This window comes from Parasteatoda tepidariorum, chromosome 10, assembly GCF_043381705.1.
Source record: "Parasteatoda tepidariorum isolate YZ-2023 chromosome 10, CAS_Ptep_4.0, whole genome shotgun sequence".
Lineage (NCBI taxonomy): Eukaryota > Metazoa > Arthropoda > Arachnida > Araneae > Theridiidae > Parasteatoda > Parasteatoda tepidariorum.
In genome coordinates, this window is record NC_092213.1 from 85,407,181 (window position 1) to 85,426,621 (window position 19,441).

The 19,441-nt window shown below is 31.7% G+C and overlaps 1 protein-coding gene across 1 annotated transcript in view; it reads right to left on the minus strand.

Moving 5' to 3' along the window:
* The window catches only part of LOC107457122 (glucose-6-phosphate isomerase), a 39,994-nt gene that overhangs the window by 11,745 nt on the left and 8,808 nt on the right, over positions 1-19,441 (minus strand). The window contains exons 5-12 of the mRNA XM_043052754.2: positions 16,507-16,653; positions 12,155-12,226; positions 9,952-9,996; positions 9,817-9,870; positions 9,634-9,694; positions 5,448-5,527; positions 5,288-5,371; positions 3,945-4,107 (exon numbers count right to left, since the gene is read on the minus strand). Coding sequence (XP_042908688.1) covers positions 3,945-4,107; positions 5,288-5,371; positions 5,448-5,527; positions 9,634-9,694; positions 9,817-9,870; positions 9,952-9,996; positions 12,155-12,226; positions 16,507-16,653 — 706 coding nt within the window. The remainder of the gene's footprint in view (positions 1-3,944; positions 4,108-5,287; positions 5,372-5,447; positions 5,528-9,633; positions 9,695-9,816; positions 9,871-9,951; positions 9,997-12,154; positions 12,227-16,506; positions 16,654-19,441) is intronic.

Sequence of the window (19,441 nt, forward strand, 5' to 3'; positions counted from 1 at the left end):
ACCTCGAATCAGTCGGAGGACCCAGTGGTGCATGGACACGTGGTTCCATGTCCCCGAGTCACGCCCGGCGAGAGCAACACTGTCGTTCGACGGACAGAGGAGGCCAAAGGGACAAGCCCGAGACGGGTGCGGCGGTGCCATGTTAAATATGCAACAAAATGGATTATACAACAAAATGGACCACCAACTCGGTGATCAAACAAAGGAAACAGATTTAAATAAAATCAATTACAGCATTAACGCCCCAGGAAGGGGTGGAGGACGCCTTAGAACCATGGGCGGATCGTGAATTTGTGGGGCCCTGGGCTGAAACTACTTTGGGGCCCTAATAGCCGTTTTGTCAAAAAACTGTTTTCTATAGGAATGTAGATAAGTATATAGAAAAAAATAGGACAGTAAATTAATCTTATTTATTTATTTTTTTTNAAGCAGTTGCACTTGTAGCACCTAAGGGGTCTTAGGTATTCTTTGATTCGGTTTATAGACCATCCAAGTTTTAGTATTCCTTTTCTCATTATGTTCTTAAAAACACTTGGGTCAGTTTGAATAACCCAGTTGGTACCATTTAAGGATTTTATGGGAAAACAGATTTCAAATTTGTCATCTACCATTTCATTATTTTGGTTGCTTAGCTTTTGCTTTAGCTCTTCTTTTTCCATTTCTTTGTCAACATTGAAGAGTATGACTCTTGGAAATTTTTTTATCGGCAATGAGCACTTCAGTTTGGTCTCTAGACCCTGGTCCACGATTTTTTCGTGAACTTTCTTAACATCTTTCTTGGACACCATTCGAACTACAATCCCGCCTTCCTTGATTGGTCTTATGTTTCTGACACCAATAGCAAGCGCAGCTGGGTCAATGTTCTCTTTTAAGGTTTTTTCAGTCTCTTCGGAGGTGCACGGGACAACCGGACGAACAACCAGCACGTGGTTCAGAGCCACCTTTGAGGCTCCTATTTTGGTTCCGCTCTTCGCAATTTCTGCGTAAGATTTTTGCACTTTCTTCGCACTTTTTTCTACCACTTCTTTGAGAGTTTTTTGTGCCTCGTCGTAGAGCCCTCTTGTATAGGCCAGAACCTCTGATTGACTCACAAAAAGATTATNTGGTTCAAAATTGCAAGGCTACGGAGTTGAACATTAGTAGTCGTAAACCCATGAAATTGGGTCGGCTGTTCAACGACTGTTATAAAATAAAATAAAAAAATTTAGCAAGCCGGGATAGCCTGGTTGGTAGGGCACTGCGTCCATGTTCAAGAGTTCGTGGGTTCGATCCTAGGCCGGCCGAAGTCTTCCCGTGCAGTAAATGGTGACTGGTGCACGTTAAATCTATCGAGTCGCAAAGTCCTCTATGTTCCCATAACAAATCAATACCTCTGAGGGTACTGATCCAGGAGTTTCCTTGTCTTCTGGATCAAAATACAAGGCTGCGGAGTTGCACATTAGAAGTCGTAAACCCAAAATTGGGTCAGCTGTTCAACAATGGATATAAAATATAATTGGGCGAGCCGTGATTGCTCAGGGGATAGAGCGTTAGCCTTTCAATGAGGTGAACTGGGTTCAAATCCCAGCGACGTCTGGTTGTTACAAATTCCGCATCCGGCCTGCACCAACCACAGTGCTGACATAAAATATCCTCAGTGGCATCATGGGTTAGAGTCCCCTTGCCATTAGGTTAACCGTGGGTGGTTTTCGTGATTTTCCGCACCATGTAACGCAAATGCGGGTTAGTTCCATGAAAAAGCAAATTCCTCCTGATACTTGATAAAGGAGTTCCCTTGTCCTCTGGATTGGGTTTAAAATGACAAGGCTACAGGGTTGAACATTAGTCGTCGTAAACCAAAAAAAAAAAAAAAAAAAATGGGNAAAAAAAAAAAAAAAAAAAAAATGGGGCAGACTGTTCAACAACGGTTAAAAAATAAAATTGTTTTGGGCATGTCTTTCGCATAACCCTGTCGATAGAAATAGCAGGGTGTCAAGTCCGAAGATCTCGGTGGCCAAGAGCAGAAGAAAGAAATTTTGAAGCTCCTTCTACATTATCTGTTAAGCTTAGGGACAAATTATTTTTCATTCAATAGTTATAGCACAGCTGTTTGTAATCGTTATATCCATTTCGAATTACCCTGTATTATGAGCTCTTTAAAAAGTTTTGCGAAATTTTTTAGAATTATAGTTTACATTTAAGAACTTGTACAAATTTAGATGCCTTTTTTTTAGTAATAATTTTGATTTGTTAGGTAAAACTTATAACAAGACTTAGCTGTTTTAAGAAGCATGATAAAAAAATGATCTTGATATGTTTTTAAATGATATATATAAATTTCTTCAAAAAATTGATACAAAATAAGCTCAAAAACCATAACGAATGCTACTATTAAGCTGAAAATTTTCTGTTCAAAAAATCATATAAATATCGTTTCACAACTCTAAACTGAAACAAAATGATAGAGTATTTTTATACTGACAAAGCAATGAATGCAAACTTATATTCAATTTGTTGAAAATAAAATAGAAATACGTAGCTATGATACTTCGCTAAAAAAAATTAGAGATATTCAAAAATTGAAAGGTTCAAGAAAAAAAATAAGTTCTCACACTGACTGGACAACATTTATTATTAGCCCTGAGGCAGAATTTTTTCGAGCTACCTGAGACAAAACTTTCTAGCACTAATATCTTACTGCAAGATATTTTTAAACAAACATATATGTTACTAATATAAAATAACAACAGCAGATTACAGAAAAAAAATATTGTTATATATATATATATATATGTGTAATAAGCGAGACAACCTCTATGTTATCCCGCCAGATGTCGCTCGTCTGAACGAAAGGCATAGAACTTTCTTGATGTAAATGAAGAGAGTCAGTTGATAATGTTTTCTTAGTGAAACGGGTAACCTTAGTGGTTAAGAGTCTAGATGACTATATTATTAGTTAATTGAAGTTTGTTTCTGCGTGAAACTTGGAACCTGTGTGGTTCGATCCTGTGTAACTAAATGTTTCTGTGTGAAACTGGGAACCTGTGGGGTTTGATCTTAAATGTTTAAGAGTCTGTGTGACTCATGTTATCATTAAAGAATAAGCATAATCATTAAATGTCTTGATTGACTTTATTAATGGTAACCAAGGCATTTACATATATATATATATAGATATAACTGAACATGTAATAATTTTTTATTCTGATATTATGGGTGATATTCTCATATTTTTTTGGGGGGGGAGGGGGCACACATTAATTATTTTCTTGTTCTCATTTTGTAAATAATCACAATAAAAAATTATGAAATCCGAAGTAGTAATAGCCGATGAAAAGATCGACGACGGAATCACGCGAATCGGACTCCTCAAATGCGTGTTTCGTTTCGATATTAGGTTGCTGTAATAAATAATGCAGTATGAAAAAAACATTGAATTTAAAAACTATGGAGAAATCAATAGCAATAGCTGCCAAACATTCCATAGAACTATCGCCTTAAAAAAAAAAAAAACTCCAATGCATGATTCGAATATTTCATATTGTTTTAAATATATGAGAATAATTAAAATCCACATGAAAATCAATATCAATAACTGCCGAAATTACAATTCAAACATTAAATCGATTTACGATACTATCGGCATAAATTGAGCGCGTCAAGTAGTGATTATTTAAACGCATATTTCAAATATTACATGCAAATTTCTGTATAAAAGAAAAGAAAATTTTTTTAAAACTTTTTAAAAGAAAAATTCTTTTTGCAAGAACTCGGTAACGTTTTGCGACAATGACACCGTGTCGCACGATTCTGCCATGAGGATTATTAGTTGTTTTTAATAATATTATCTTAATAACTATAAAATGTATGCACTATAAATGTAACTATAAAGTGTAACTATAAATGTACTGTTTAAAATGTATACAGAAACATCAAATATTGTACAAATAAAGAGAAATGATGACCTTGATGAATGAGTTGATAGAAGGCGTGCTGCCCATTTGTGCCTGGTTCCCCCCACACAATGGGTCCTGTGGTGTAAGTCACTGGCTTCCCACAGCGTGTCACATACTTTCCATTTGATTCCATATCCCCTTGTTGAAAGTAAGCTGCAAATCTATGCATATACTGGAAAGAAAAAAGACATTTATATTTTTTAACAATTTCATTGAAAACATAATTTCAAAAAAAAATGGTAATAACAATAGTCTGTTTTTGCTTTTACCAAAAAACAGGAAAAGCATTTTCAGGAGACAAAAAATTATAAAAATAGTCAAATATTTTGAGAAAATCAAATATTTTGGAAATAACCTAGTTGAGATTTTCCTCCCTCGACTACTGTGGTTCTTGTTCTTCTTCTTTCGTGTTTTATTTCAATTTTTGTGGGCAACTTTGCATTTTCAGTTTCAAATACGTTACATTTTCCTCACTCATGTGTGGTAAATCTTGAGAATAGGCACTTATTTTCAAGCAATCAAAACAAGTTGACTTCGTTTTTAAAGAAAATGAAATTTTCTTATAGTATCAAGTATTATTTGTGATTGTTGAGAACAAAATACATTATTTTACAAGATTCATTTTACTTGCAAAAACTGTCTCCATTGATGTTTGTCACCGGATTGATTTTCATATCCTGCCTAGGTACGTATTTCACAAACTACTTTTCCTTCTTCAGTATCCATATTTGTATTGAAATCACCGTCAGGACAGTCATTAGACGTTAATAATAACAATAATATAAAGATACTTTAAATTATTATTGTGTAAATACATTAATTGTAATTGTAATTCATTTACGTTGCACTAGAGCTGCACAATGGGCTATTGGCGACGGTCTGGGAAACATCCCTGAGGATGATCCGAAGACATGCCATTGCCATTTTGATCCTCTGCAGAGGGAATGGCACCCCCGCTTCAGTAGCCCGACGTCCTGCACGCAAAGTCGAGCACTTTGCGGTAGAACATTTTAATGAGGACCCACACCGCACACCCTCGGTCCCTATGCAGACTGATCCAAGTGGTCACTCACCCGCACACTGACCACAGCCAGTGATGCTTGACTTCGGTGATCTACTGGGAACTGTGTCTTAACGATCAGTCCACTGCAGGACGTAAATAGATTAAAAATGCCTGCCAGTGAAAATTAAAATAAAAACAGCAGCGGTCGCCATAGCAATGCATGCAATGACGACGCATGCGCACTGTTTACTATTACTGTTGAACACAGTTGAAAAAGTGTGTGGACGCCATCAAATCCAAACTAAGACCCATTTTGTCAATGGGTAAAACTTTTAAAAGGAAATATTACCTGGTCATAAGGGAGTAAAGCATGGCTCTCGGCTCCATAAAAGTTATGATACCAAACTCCTAATACAGCTAAAATTACAGGAACCTAAATAAAAATGTAAGTACATGAAAATGAGAACACACAATTTGGCACAATAAAAGAAGAGAATAATAATCATTACATTTTTTTCTAAGGGTGTGGTCAAGAAATGTTGATCCATAAAAAAAGCACCAGTAAGAAGTTCTTCAAAATGATCCATTCCTATTTAAAAATATATATAGCATTTATAGCACATAATATAGAAAATATATATTTATAGTACATTCATTTTCATGCGTATATATTTTATTCCACAACAGGGTTGAGTAGCCAAATCTTTCAACAAAAAATAAGCACTTTTTAGGTACTTTTAAAGCACTCAAAAAATATTTTTAGGCACTATAAACATTGACAAAATGTAAAATAATTTTCAAAGACTTTACATGATTATGATCAAGTAACTAGTTTCTGACAAAGAACTCCTTTCTTGATTATATTACCCATTGTAAAAAGATTGAGAATTTTTTGGTTCGATTTCAGAGGGTGGAAAATGAAATGAAATTGAAAATTTCTAACAAAATGCAGCAGAGTTGCACATGAGAGTGTAAGAATCTCAACGAACCGAAGTCAGTAGACGCACATACGGACTCGCAAGTATTTCATGAAACGTGTAAAATGATTGGCACTTTTATAAGCAATGAACCTATGGTATGCCGAAATGCATTGTGTAAATGTTGGATAGAATAATGAGAAAAACACGCTTTTGCATAATACGTGGTGAAAATCGTCATGGTAAGGGAAAAAAAATCTAATTTTCGAAAAGGAAAATCGAAAGGAGTTCATTTTCGAAAGGAGCACTTTTGAAAAAACACCCAATAAAAAAAGCGTCTTTAAGAGCTTTTTAAAAAAATTTTAAAATAAGCACCGTTAAGCACTTTTTAAAACCACTACACACCATGTACAAGCTTACAATAAATCATTCATTGCAAGTATTACAATATTTTGATACCTTGTTTCAAAGTTATTAGGCCTCTAAATAAATTTATTTGAAGGTTTTTTTCCCCACTACATGGTGTTTAATCCATGAAAAAGTTTTCTTTATTAAAAAAAGTGAAATTTACATGTGCTCAGAGGTAGTATGGACATTGACTCAAAAAAGATTTTTACATGCCTTGCACAGCATGTTATTTTAGGCAATAAGTTAAATGCCCCTAGGAATGCCTGAAAATATTTTTAAATACTTTTCATGTATTTTGAAACAGTTTTTAAGCTTTAGAAGTCATTGTAAGTGGTGGGATAACAATAGAGAAACCGAGAAAAAAATCAGGAGATCAATTTATTTATTTCTATTGCCAGGAACGCATCATTTTTGTAAAACCAGAATGTTTTATGATATTTTTTTAAAAAATAACTTATTTCTCATTTGACGAAATTTCAAAGAATAGACTTTGCAAACTTCTAGTAGTAACAGCAAAATAACCAATGTTAAAGCTAACAGGGTGAGTAGCCAAATATTTCAACGAAAAATAAGCACCTTTTAAGACTTTACATGGACATGACAAAATAACCAGTTTTTGAGAAAGAACTATTTTCTCGATTATATTAGCCATTAAAAAGTGATCAAGAGATTTTTCAGTTCAATTTCAGAAGGTGGAAAATGAAGCCTGAAATTGAGAATATCTAGCAAAATGCAGCAGAGTTGCACATGAGAAGGCTAGAATCTCAGCCAACGCAGCTCAGTAGACGCACATGCGGACTCACAAGTTTTTCATCGCGTAAAATCGCTTGCACTTACAGACGCTACGGACCGACAGTATGTCAAAATGGGCTGTGATTGATTGAATTGTGAAAACATTGAATAGAACAATATGAAAACCACGCTTTTGCATAGTGGCAAAAATCTACAAACTCATTTTATGAAAGGAAATATTAAACATTTTAAAAAAAACCCTAATGAAAAAAGCACCTTTAAGGGCTTTCAAAAAACAAAAAAAGTACCTTTAAGAAATTTTGAAACACGATGCATACCATGAATAAGAAATGGTAAGAAAATTATAGTTCAATTACTATCCATTAATATCAATAAAATTTGTCAGGAATTTAAAATATCTTGAGATACATAGTTTGACTGTAAGGTGACTTTCAAATATCACTTAATGAAGGAGGGCTCTTTTTTTTGCTGTGATTAAGGAGAATAACAACTTTATTAAACGGCAAAGAATAAAATGGGCAGGCCACGTTATCGGAATGGACGAAGACCGTACCACAAAAAGAGTTTTCAATGCCATACTAGTCGGCACACGAAAAAGAGGCAGGCAGAATTTGAGATGGATAGATGGCCTAGAAAAAGACCTTTTGGTCTTAAAAACTAGAAAGCACTAACTCGAAACACTAACAGGAAAAACGTTAGCTTGGAAAAAACTTCTTAAGAAGGCCAAGGCCCACCCTGGGCTGTCAAGTCATTGATGATGAAGGGAAGGAGAGGTAATAGTAATACATAGGTAAGACAGTCAAATTTCACGATTTTCATAATTTTTTTAAATGAAAAATAAACAAAAATATTACAATGATAAGAATTTCAAGTTTGTAATTAAATTCAAGGAATGAAAGAGTTCGAGGCAAAATAATTTTTTAGGAGTTTCAGAGCTCAAGAAATTAAGAGTTTAAGAATTTCGATCACAGAAGGAAAACGCAAAAGATTTCTAAAGAATATTCAACACAAAATTAATTTCAAAAAAATTTAAATTTTGTTCTGTGGAAAATTATGTTTTTTTTAATTTGAATTTAATCCGAAAATTAGATTGATTTGCTTATTTTTGCTGACAAGAGGGAAAATATGTAATATTTGGATAGAAAATCCTTTGGCTAGGCATAAAACCGTGACAGTAAATTTTTTTTAATTTCAAGTTATAGATGGCATTCTAAAATAATAATATCCCTAATTTAGTTACCTAATCATTTTTTAACTTATGATGTGTAGCAAAATGTGAAACAAAAAGAAAAAATATGAACTACTTTTAAAAGATTTTAAGAAAAAGTTGCTACTTTCAACAAAAGTAGATTTTTTACACTTAATTGTAATATATATATATATAAAAATTTAGTGTTTAGAAAACTAATTACAGTCAGATCTCTATTTAACAAAATCACTAAATCCCGATAATAAGTTTGTTACATTGAAAATTCGTTTAATAGAAAATAAAAATAGCAAAACAACATAATAAAAATAGCAATTGATGCAGTTTTATCTTGTAAACTAGTATCTACTATTTATTTTATAAATCTTAACCACAAAAGTAATCTGCATGGAAAGCAAGAGTAGAACAAACCATTATCCAGTGTTACACTATCATGCTACATACATTTTCAATTAAAAAAAGCTGAATTTATGTATAAAATTACAGTTGCATTTATTACAAAAGTAATTTTAAACATACATTACCACATGCGTTCTTAAGTTAAATAGCAACGGATAAAATCCATTAATTTTAACTGAGTTTTTCGTTTGAAATGAAAACAAAAAGGGAAAGGGAATTTACTGCTTTCTCTAAGATAATTTTTAGTTAGATTGTTATTGTTAATTAACGTCGCACTAGAGCTGCACAATGGGCTATTGGCGACGGTCTGGGAAACATCCCGGAGGATGATCCGAAGACATGCCATCACAATTTTGATCCTCTGCAGAAGGGATGGCACCTCTGCTTCGGTAGCCCGACGACCTGCGCGCGAAGTCGAGCACTTTACGGTAGCACAGTTTAACGAGGACCAATACCGCACACCCTCGGTCCCTACGCAGGCTGATCCAAGTGGTCACCCACCCGCACACTGACCGCAGCCAGTGATGCTTGACTTCAGTGAAGATAATTTTTAGAGAAAACAGTAATACATTTCACAAAGCAGTGGCATCGAAAATTAATTCAAGGTCATTTCCCCCATAAAAATGCGTTAATAAGTTTGAAATGTTAAGAAATATTTTGGAAAATTGGGAAAGTGTATCTCAATGAAAAGTTCGTTCAATAGAAAATTCACTTCGCTATTCGGAAGTTATTTTACAAAGAAATTTCCAAAATGTTCCTGGTTCCTCGAAAAAATCCATAAAATAGAGAAATTCGTAAAATGGAAGTTCGTTAAATAGAAGTCCGACTGTATATAAAAAATTATCCTTTTTGCCCCCAACATGACTAAATATGCATGTGGCCCTTCTTTAGTCAATTTGCTGTGCATGCGGCTTTTCTCTCAAAAAGGCTGTGCAACCCTATGTTAAAGCCAATGTACACCCTATCTTTTTCCAAAATATCAATAATAAAATTATGTAAACATATTTTTACCTAAATACAGAGCAATTGATAGACCAATGGCAGACCAAAGAGAATAACGACCACCGACCCACTGAAATAAAAATGAATTTTAATAATTCAATCCTAATTTTAAAAATTAATCCTAATAAAAAATAATAACTAAATTTTAAAAAAAAGGTTATGCTGATGTCATTTTACAACAGATTTACTCACATCCCAGAATCCAAACATATTCTTCTCATCAATTCCAAATTCAGTTACTTTTGCCTAAAAGAAAGTCATTTTTATTTTTCTCAAAGACAAAATGAAAAAGGGTGGAATGCTATTTACAGTTTTAATTTAACTTACTCCATTTGTTGAAAGAGCAACAAAATGCTTTGCTACAGCAGATGGCTAAATGGAAAAATAGAAATGAAAATTATTTTATAATTAAAGAATCAAAGTGTTTAACACTAAAAACATACCAACAACCTATTTCTATCATAGCCGGTCAAATGACCGGACTTTATGTTTCTTGATTGAATGCATGAAATATGGATATTAGGAAGGAAATAAACTAAAAGAACTTTATTATAATTAAACAAAATTGTATATTGTCAATTTTTATGTATTGCGAACACAAAGAATAAGAATTTTTAATTCATTGCTCAACACATTTTTTACATATACAGGGTGTTTACATTGTACATTTTCCGCCAACATATTTATTCTAATTATTATTATTTCTATAATTCTTATAATTGTTCTTATAATCATAAGAATTAGAATTATAATAATTATTCTTATAATTAATATTATTCTTCTAAGAACTTGAGCTGTCTCGATTGTTTCGCCATTTTTCTGGGTAAAAACTAACAGTTAGTTAGAAATAAAGTAAAACTATCAAAATAAAATATAAGCTGTGGTGATTTTTCCTTCTTCGCATTTTGTAAATGCAATCATCACAATAAAAAAAATAATTAAAAATCATGAAATCCATGGAAGTAATTGGGGAAAAAAAGATCGACAGCGAAATCACGAGAATCAGACTGCTCAAATGCGTGTTTCGTTATGAGACTAGGTTGCTGTAATAAAGAATATCAGATAAAAATATCACATTTAAAAATCCCGGCAAAATTAGTAGCAATAACTGCCAAAAATTCCATAGAATTATTGCCTAAAAAAGTAAATACTCAAATGCACGATTCAAATTTTCCATATTGTTTGAAATATATCTGGATATTTAAAATCATTAAAGTAAAATATCAATATCTGCTGAAAATACAACCGAAACATTACATCGATTTACGATACTATCGTCGTAAATTGAGAGTGTCAAAAAGTGATTATCTACATGCATGATTCAAATATTAGGTGTAAATTTCTGTAGAAAAGAAAACTTTTTTTTACTGTAAGCAAACTTTTAGTAAAGTAACTTTTTTTTGCTTTTCAAAAGAAAAATCTTTCTGCAAGAACTCTCTAACATTCTACGACAATGACGACGTGTCGCAGCAATTCTGCCACAGACGAAAAAATTATAATACTGATCAGGGGTCTGTTTCGAAGAAATTTGGGTCCGTTAACGGACCCTTCACAAAATATCTTTTCATAAAAACGGACCCTTCACAAAATAATTCATCTTTTAATCGGACCCTTTACAAGAGACACTGGATAGACATTTGCGTATTATTGTAAATGGGTGGGAAAAATTGACTGATGCTGAGTGTTCAGCTATTTTCAAATCTACTGGCAATCGGCGTATATTGCTCTAATATTTTGTTAATCATGTTTTTCTGCTTTAATTCTAAGGCTAAATTATTTAATCTCATTTCATTTCTATTATTCATCTAAACATCTTTGAAGTCAAAAAAATTTTATAAATTTCAAATGTAGTATTCTAAGAAAATATTTCTATTTCTACAAACATCATGCGTACATTCTCATTGATATTAAATGATAATTTTTTTTGTAAATAAATAATTGAGCAATAGATTATTCATAAAATTAATTGATAAAATATTACGTAAATAAAAATTAAATGTGTTAATTTTTTTTAAAAAAATATAATAAATTTAAGAATTGTTTAAGTTAATTAATGTGTAACACATTAGAAGTGATACATAACTAAGTTGTGCTATTTAAAATATTTTTGTGTATTTGTTTCCATTATTCCTATGAAATGAATATTCTGTGCTGTGTAGTACAGGCTTAATATCAAATATTTGTATGTTGCATCTCTAATTTAGTAGCAGCAATAGCTGTTTATTTTCTTTTATTATAATTTTACAGTGCTGACCATAATCTTGTATCCATTTACAATTTAAAAACTCATTGAAAAAGTATTTTTGCAATAACAGAACCCTATTTGCACAAATTCACAAAACAGGACCCTGGTTGAAAAAAGGTGACTTATTGTTTACTTTATATTCACAGATTACGAGTCACAATTTCACAAAAACTGGACCTTTCACAAATTGTCTAGACAGACCCCTGCTGATTAAATGGTACTCTAATTTATAGCTATTTCAATCAAATGGTTATACTTTTATTTTTGAAATTTTGTTTTACTTACATCTTTTGCAGACTTCAAGAACCAGGATTTTGCTGATTCTGCATTTGTAATGGTTTCTTGAGTTGTGAATGTCTAAAAATAGAATGACCACCATTAGTGATGCTCTAGAAATGTGCAGTATACATAAATATGTATGATACAATTAGTTTTCAAAACAAATTTTTTTAGCTGAAATATAAACAAATCAACTTTCAGAGAAGATAACACAAACCTTGAAATGAGAGGCTTTCCGTTAAATAGATTTTTGTGCTGTATAGATCATATTATCTACTAAACATTGATTCTAAAAATGGATTCTTTGAAATTATTTTAAAATAAAATATACTGAAAAACATAAAACTATGTACTTTACTCAGGGTATCTGCCACATTTTAGATTTTCAAATCCGTGACTTTCTTGACTAATTCTAAGAAATTTTCATGGCTTAACGAAGCTACTACTTTCTCCGACAAAAACACAACAATAAATTTAAAAAAGCATTATAATAACATTAAATTAAATGATGGGTATGACCAAAACTGTTATACTCTGCATCTTCATAATCATTGATTTTAAACTTAAAAAACAGAGTAAAGAAAGAATAGATGCAATAAAATAGCTGAAAAACATACTAAAGCAAGTAACTAAATACTGTCAGATATATGTAGTTATTTAAAACTGCTTTTATTTCTTCTTTAAAGTAAGTGCAATATAAAAAGCCTAAACTAAAATTTTAAATTGATAAAAAAAAATAATAAATAACTAAAAACAAATTCTGAAATCACAGAAGTTTGAAAGATAATTTGCTCCAGAAATTATGTTCTTTCTTTCTTTTTTTGAAAGAACACCATAATTTTTAACGAACACAATAAAAACATTTTGTATTTTAATCAAATATGACTGTGAGTGGGGATTTTATTACAAATTCAGATATTCGGAACACCATGAAATTGGGGTGAAAGGGGATAAATTCCAGTTTAAATTTTTCGGCGACCTAAATTCATAACTTTTCATGTTTTTTTTTTTAAAAAATAGTTAAAATCATGACATTTCATGACAAATTTTGTTCAATACTGAAATTCATGACTTTCCAGTTGCGGATACCCTGTCTTAGGCATGCTGATTAAAACACAAAGGTGGGGACTTTTAAAACAAAATTATGTTATTTAGAAAAATAGATTGGAGCGTAAAATATAGTTGCTGCCCACTAGTTGGTATTACTTATGAAAAGAAGATAAAGGAGCAACTACTAGCCCATAATGAAGGAAATGATGGAAAAAAAATGGCAATGAATGCAAATGTTTATACCATTTTAAAGTACTTAATTTTAAACAAAATACAAAGTTTGAACAAAATACTTCTTGGGTTAACAAATTTTAAATAAGTCGTACATTTAAAACTTGATTTCTTGAGAACCATTCTACCAATTACATTTAAATTTTGTAATACAATTCAACGTAATACAATTCAAATCCCCTTCATTAGATAAGATAAATCATAATAACTATTATTTAGCAAGGAACCATGGTTGAATAAAGGAATTTCATAATTGTGTACAAAAACTTTTTGATTCACTTAGCAATTTTTAGAAGCATTGTGAAATATGCAAAAAGTGAAATTAACTTGCTGTGCTGTATAAATTATTGGAATATTTTCTTCCGTTTCTTTCCTTACCAGATCAAAACTCTCATTGTAGACAAGATTTCAAAAACTTTTTGAGATAAGAATTCTTTAACGATTTTCTAATACGGTAAAACCTCGCAAATATTCTTGGGACCCAATAAATACATTGCTGTAGGGGGATGTATTGTTATATCGAGGGCTTACATACTTTACGAACGCAGTAAGATTTTTTAAAAAAATATTAGTGTCATATATGTATCAACTATAAATGTATATATTATATAAAAAAATTAATTTGCAGAGTTAAATATTAAATAAATAAAATAAGATAGCAGACATACCTAAAAATAGCTTTTATTGAAAAAAATCCGATATTTTTGTTTATTTATTCATTTTTCTGACTGTTAAGTCAATCAACTAAGCATGCATTGCATTCAATGTAAGAAAATGATTTTTGTTTGTGAATGGTGCTCTCCACCCACCCTCTATGGAAAAACATCTCTTTCATGTGATGCTTGTGGTCATTTGTGACTAGTGATCAGCTTTTAACATAAGGAATCATATAGGAATTCTAAGAATGGAAGCTCTTGGGATGGTCAGCAGTGAGTCTTATCTTGTCAGAAAAATAAATGGAAAAATGGCAAAAGATAACAAAATAAGTTTTTTTTACATTTTGAAAACCAATAATAAATAGAGAAAATAAGCTTGAAATTTGGAGAAAAAAATTATTTTACAGGGGTTTATTGCTCCAGAGAATATCGTAATATGGAGAAGAGGATAACATTAATTCATATGCAAGTTTGACCATGAAACATTATCGTAATAGAGGGAGTTATTGTTGTATCAGATATCATAGTAGCGGGAGTTCACTGTATTTCAACAAAAGATACAACCTTCTTGCTTAAGACTAATGTCAAGTAGCTCAACTAAACAAGAAAAAAAATCATAAAATGAAAAAAAAATTGAGATAGTACATCTTTTCTGCTTAGGCAAAGATTACATTGTTATTTACAAACAAGCAAGAACAACTTATTGATCAGGTTGATTAAAAAAAAATTTCTGACATGACTAAATTTTTCTATTCATATAGTTTCTTATTTGAAGTTCTTCACTTCAAGTTTGAAAAGTCAAGTAATGGGTACACAAAATAACCATAGTTGAGTATGAAAGAAAATATTGTTACAGTTACAATTTCAAAGACGTGGGAAATTTTATTTTTGTTCTTAATTGTAAAATAATTAAAGAAGTATTGTAAAATTAAATGAGAACAACTGTGTAATGACTTAGTATATGATACTCATATATAAGTAATAAAACTTCAGAAAAAAGATTTCAGGAATTACCTTTGAANTACTTCTTCATCGGCGCTAAATTTCTTTCCAGCGAGCATTCTCTTGAGGTCTGAGAACAGGAAAAAGTCGCCGGGGACCAGATCTGGAGAATATTGTGGATGCGGAAGCAATTCGAAGACCAATTAATATAATTTTGCCATCGTTTTCATTGACTTGTGACACGGTGCATTGTCTTGATGAAACAGCACTTTCTTCTTCTTCAAATAGGGCTGTTTTTCTGCGATTTCGTAGTTCAAGCGCTCCAATAATGCTATGTAATAGTCGATGTTGATGGTTGTTCCTTTTTCAAGATAGTCAATGAATATTAACCATGAGCATTCCAAAATACTGATGCCATAACTTTGCCTGCTGACTTTTGCATCCTTCCAAAGCTTTGGAGTTGGTTCTTCTCAAGCAGTTCACTCACTGATGGCGATTGGACTCCGATGTGAAATTATGGAGCCATGTTTCACCCATTGTCATATATCGACACATAAATTCAGATTTATTATGATTAAACAGCTTCAAACACAGCTCAGAATCATCAATTCTTTGCTGTTTTTGGTCAATTGTGAGCTCGTGCGGCACCCACTTTACCTAGAGCTTTCTCGTACCCAAATATTCATTCACGATATGTCTAACACTTTCCTTTGATATCTTCAGAGTCTCAGATATTTTGATCAACTTCACTTTACGGTAATCTAAAATTATTTTGTGGACTTTTTTGATATTTTCGTCGCTAACAGCCTTTTTGGGGAGTCTATGGAAAAAATAATGTTGAAATTTGGAAGAAAAAAAATTGTTTTACAGGGGTTTATTGTTTCAGAGAATATCGTAATATCGAGAGGAGGATAACATTAATTCATATGCAAGTTCGTCCGGACCACGAAACATTACTGTAATAGAGGGAGTTATTGCTGTATCAGATAACATAGTAGCGAGAGTTAACTATATTTCTAAAAAGGATACAACCATCTTGCTTAAGACGAATGTCAAGTAGCTCAACTAAACAAGAAAAAAAATCATAAAATGAAAAAATAATTGAGATACATCTTTTCTGCTTAGGCAAAGATTACATTGTTATTTACAAACAAGCAAGAACAACTTATTGGTTAGGTTGATTAAAAAAAATTTTCTGACATGACTAAATTTTTCTATTCATATAGTTTCTTATTTGAAGATCTTCACTTCAAGTTTGAAAAGTCAAGTAATGGGTACACAAAATAACCATAGTTGAGTATGAAAGAAAATATTGTTACAGTTACAATTTCAAAGACCTGGAAAATTTTATTTTTGTTCTTAATTGTAAAATAATTAAAGAAGTATTGTAAAATTAAATGAGAGCAACTGTGTAATGACTTAGTATATGATACTCATATATAAGTAATAAAACTTCAGAAAAAAGATTTCAGGAATTACCTTTGAAGCTATAATAAATAATGTTGTTTCTGGATTGAGTTTTTTCAAAGTTTCAGCAAGATGGGTGCCATCAATATTTGATACAAAATGAGCATTGGGTCCTTTTGTGTGGTATGCCTTCAGAGCTTCTGTAACCATCAAAGGCCCCTATTCACAAATATAAAATAAGTAACATGAAAAAAAGGTACAATACAGAACCTCTTATCTGTAAACCAGAAAACCGGAACGAAATTCCTTAAATTTTCCCCCCATTTCTAAAAAAAAAAAAAGGAAGAAAGTATATATTTCTGTATATATCTTTAATTTAGTTTTTTTCTTTCCTTTTTATCTTATTACACTTATGTATTATGCGTGATTTTCTCGTTTTTTCTTCTTTCTAAAACTATTCCTAAATAATATTTATTAAGTTAGGTTTGATAAACAATAAAAGAAAGCCGTTTTGTAGTGAATCAGAAAACCGGAAAAATCAGGACTTAGCAAAATCAGGAAAACAAATCCGGAATAGCGATGGTCCCGATCGGTTCTCTACTGTATTTCAAGACAAAAATGAGTTACTAATTACCAAAAGTTCTTTTGAATTCCCCCAATTTCCATACTTTACCGTAAAATGACCGGACACAAGGCAGTAACTAGACAAGAGACTTTTCTCCAAAGTCTGCTAATTTCTTGTCCTTAACATTTTCGTTAGATATAAAGTTTTTTAATGCTTAATAAAAAATAAAATAAAAATCAAATTTTTAATTTTATAGAGTCTTATTACAAAAATCAAGAATCATTTCACTAAAATTTGAAATTTTCTTATTACATTAAAATTTTTTTAAATTTTAGTGAAATGATAAAGATTTTCACTAAAATTCGAAAAAATTTTAATGTTTAAGACTTTACTTATAATAGTAAAATCTTAAGCATTAAAATTTTTTCTCTAAGGTCTGCTAATTTCTTATCCTTAACATTTCCCTTAATTATATAATTTTTTTATGCTTAATAAAAAAAAATTTCAAATTTTTAATTTTATAGTCTTATTACAAAAGTCAGAGATGTAAGAGCGATGAGAGGTGCCGACGCTGGATCAGATCACTACTTGATTCTAGCAATATTAAAAATAAAATTAAGAAAATCATCAAAGAAGACGGGACATAAAACAATAAGCTATGACATTGCTAAGTTAAAAGCCAAAGAGTGCAGACAAGAATTTTCAATCGAGTTGAAAAACAGATTTGAGCTGTTAAAGGAAGAAGAAAATCATGGCAACACTAAGCAATCAGAAAATGAGGTAAAAGAAAAAGTTGAAGAGACTTGGGAACATATCAAAAACATTTATTGCGACGTAGCAGAAAAAGTGTTGGGTAAAAAGAAAGGAAAGAAAAGCAAAGAATGGATTACGGGTGAAACATTAATACTAATTGAAAGCAGAAGGAAAAAGAAAATACAGATGGAAACTACAAAGTCTGAAAGATTATTTAATCGGTATAGACAGCAGTATAGTCAAATTGATAGAGAAGTAAAAAAGTCAGCCAGAAAAGACAAAAGGAAATATTTCACAGACCTTGCCAATGAGGCTCAAGATGCAGCGCAAAAAGGACAAATAAGTACTTTCTATCAGAAAGTGAAACAAATAAAAGGAAATAAACGAAATTCGCAATGTGCAGTACGAGACAAAAACAATAAGTTACTTACTACGGATAAGAGGATCGAAGAAAGATGGAGAGAATATTTTGAAGATACGCTTAACGCACACCATGTTGAAAATTCTGAGCAACTCCCAAATGTTACATTAAATGTAGCATCTACTGTAGATTTTTCTTTGGAAGATATCTCGCTGGATGAGGTACAGAGTGCCCTGAGGGCCACAAAACCAAAGAAGGCTGCAGGGAGAGACGGAATCGTGGCAGAGATGCTTAAGGCAGATTTTGAAACCGCTACAAGACAGTTGCAAAAGCTCTTCAATGAAATCTGGAGAAATGAAAGAATACCAGAACAATGGAAAGAAGCAGTAATAGTGAAAATTCCCAAGAAAGGCGATCTAACAAAATGCGAAAATTGGAGGGGCATTAGCCTACTTTCCATACCAGGAAAAATATTTGGAAGAATAGTTTTGAATAGACTAAAACATGAAATTTATGGAATTTTAAGAGAAGAACAGGCAGGTTTCCGCAGTGGAAGTGGAACAATGCAGCAAATCTTCACACTTAGAAATATCATTGAGCAAAGCTTAGAATTTAACACCTCTTTATATTTAAACTTTATTGATTTCAGTAAAGCCTTTGATTCAGTTAAGAGAGAGAAATTATGGGAAATTTTATCACTTTATAATATACCAGAAAAATATATTAACATAATCAAAGATATGTATGATAACAGCAAAGCATGTATAGAAGTAAATGGAGAATTAACTGAATTCTTTTTAGTAAAAACTGGCGTGAGACAGGGATGTGTTTTATCGGGATTTTTATTTATACTGGTGATAGACTGGATTATGCGAAACAGCTTGAAAGATGAAAAAAGAGGAATAAGGTGGAATTTCACAACTACTTTAGAAGACCTTGATTTTGCTGATGACATCGTACTTATTTCATCCAAATGTACAGACCTTCAACTTAAAACAGACAAATTCAACAAATATTCAAATAGTGTAGGTTTATTCATGAACAAGAAGAAAACTAAAGTAATGAGAATAAATCAAAAGAAAAATGACAAAATTAAAATCGAAAATCACGAAATAGATGACATAGAGTCATTTAGCTATTTAGGTTCTATTGTAGATAAAAAAGGTGGAAGTAGTGAAGATATTAGACAGAGAATAATCAAAGCAAGAACATGTTTTAAGGGATTACATAAATTTTGGAGAGAGTCAAATATTGAAATAAAGACAAAAATAGTTGTTTACAAAGCTATTGTTAGAGCAGTACTATTATATGGCGCAGAAACCTGGAAA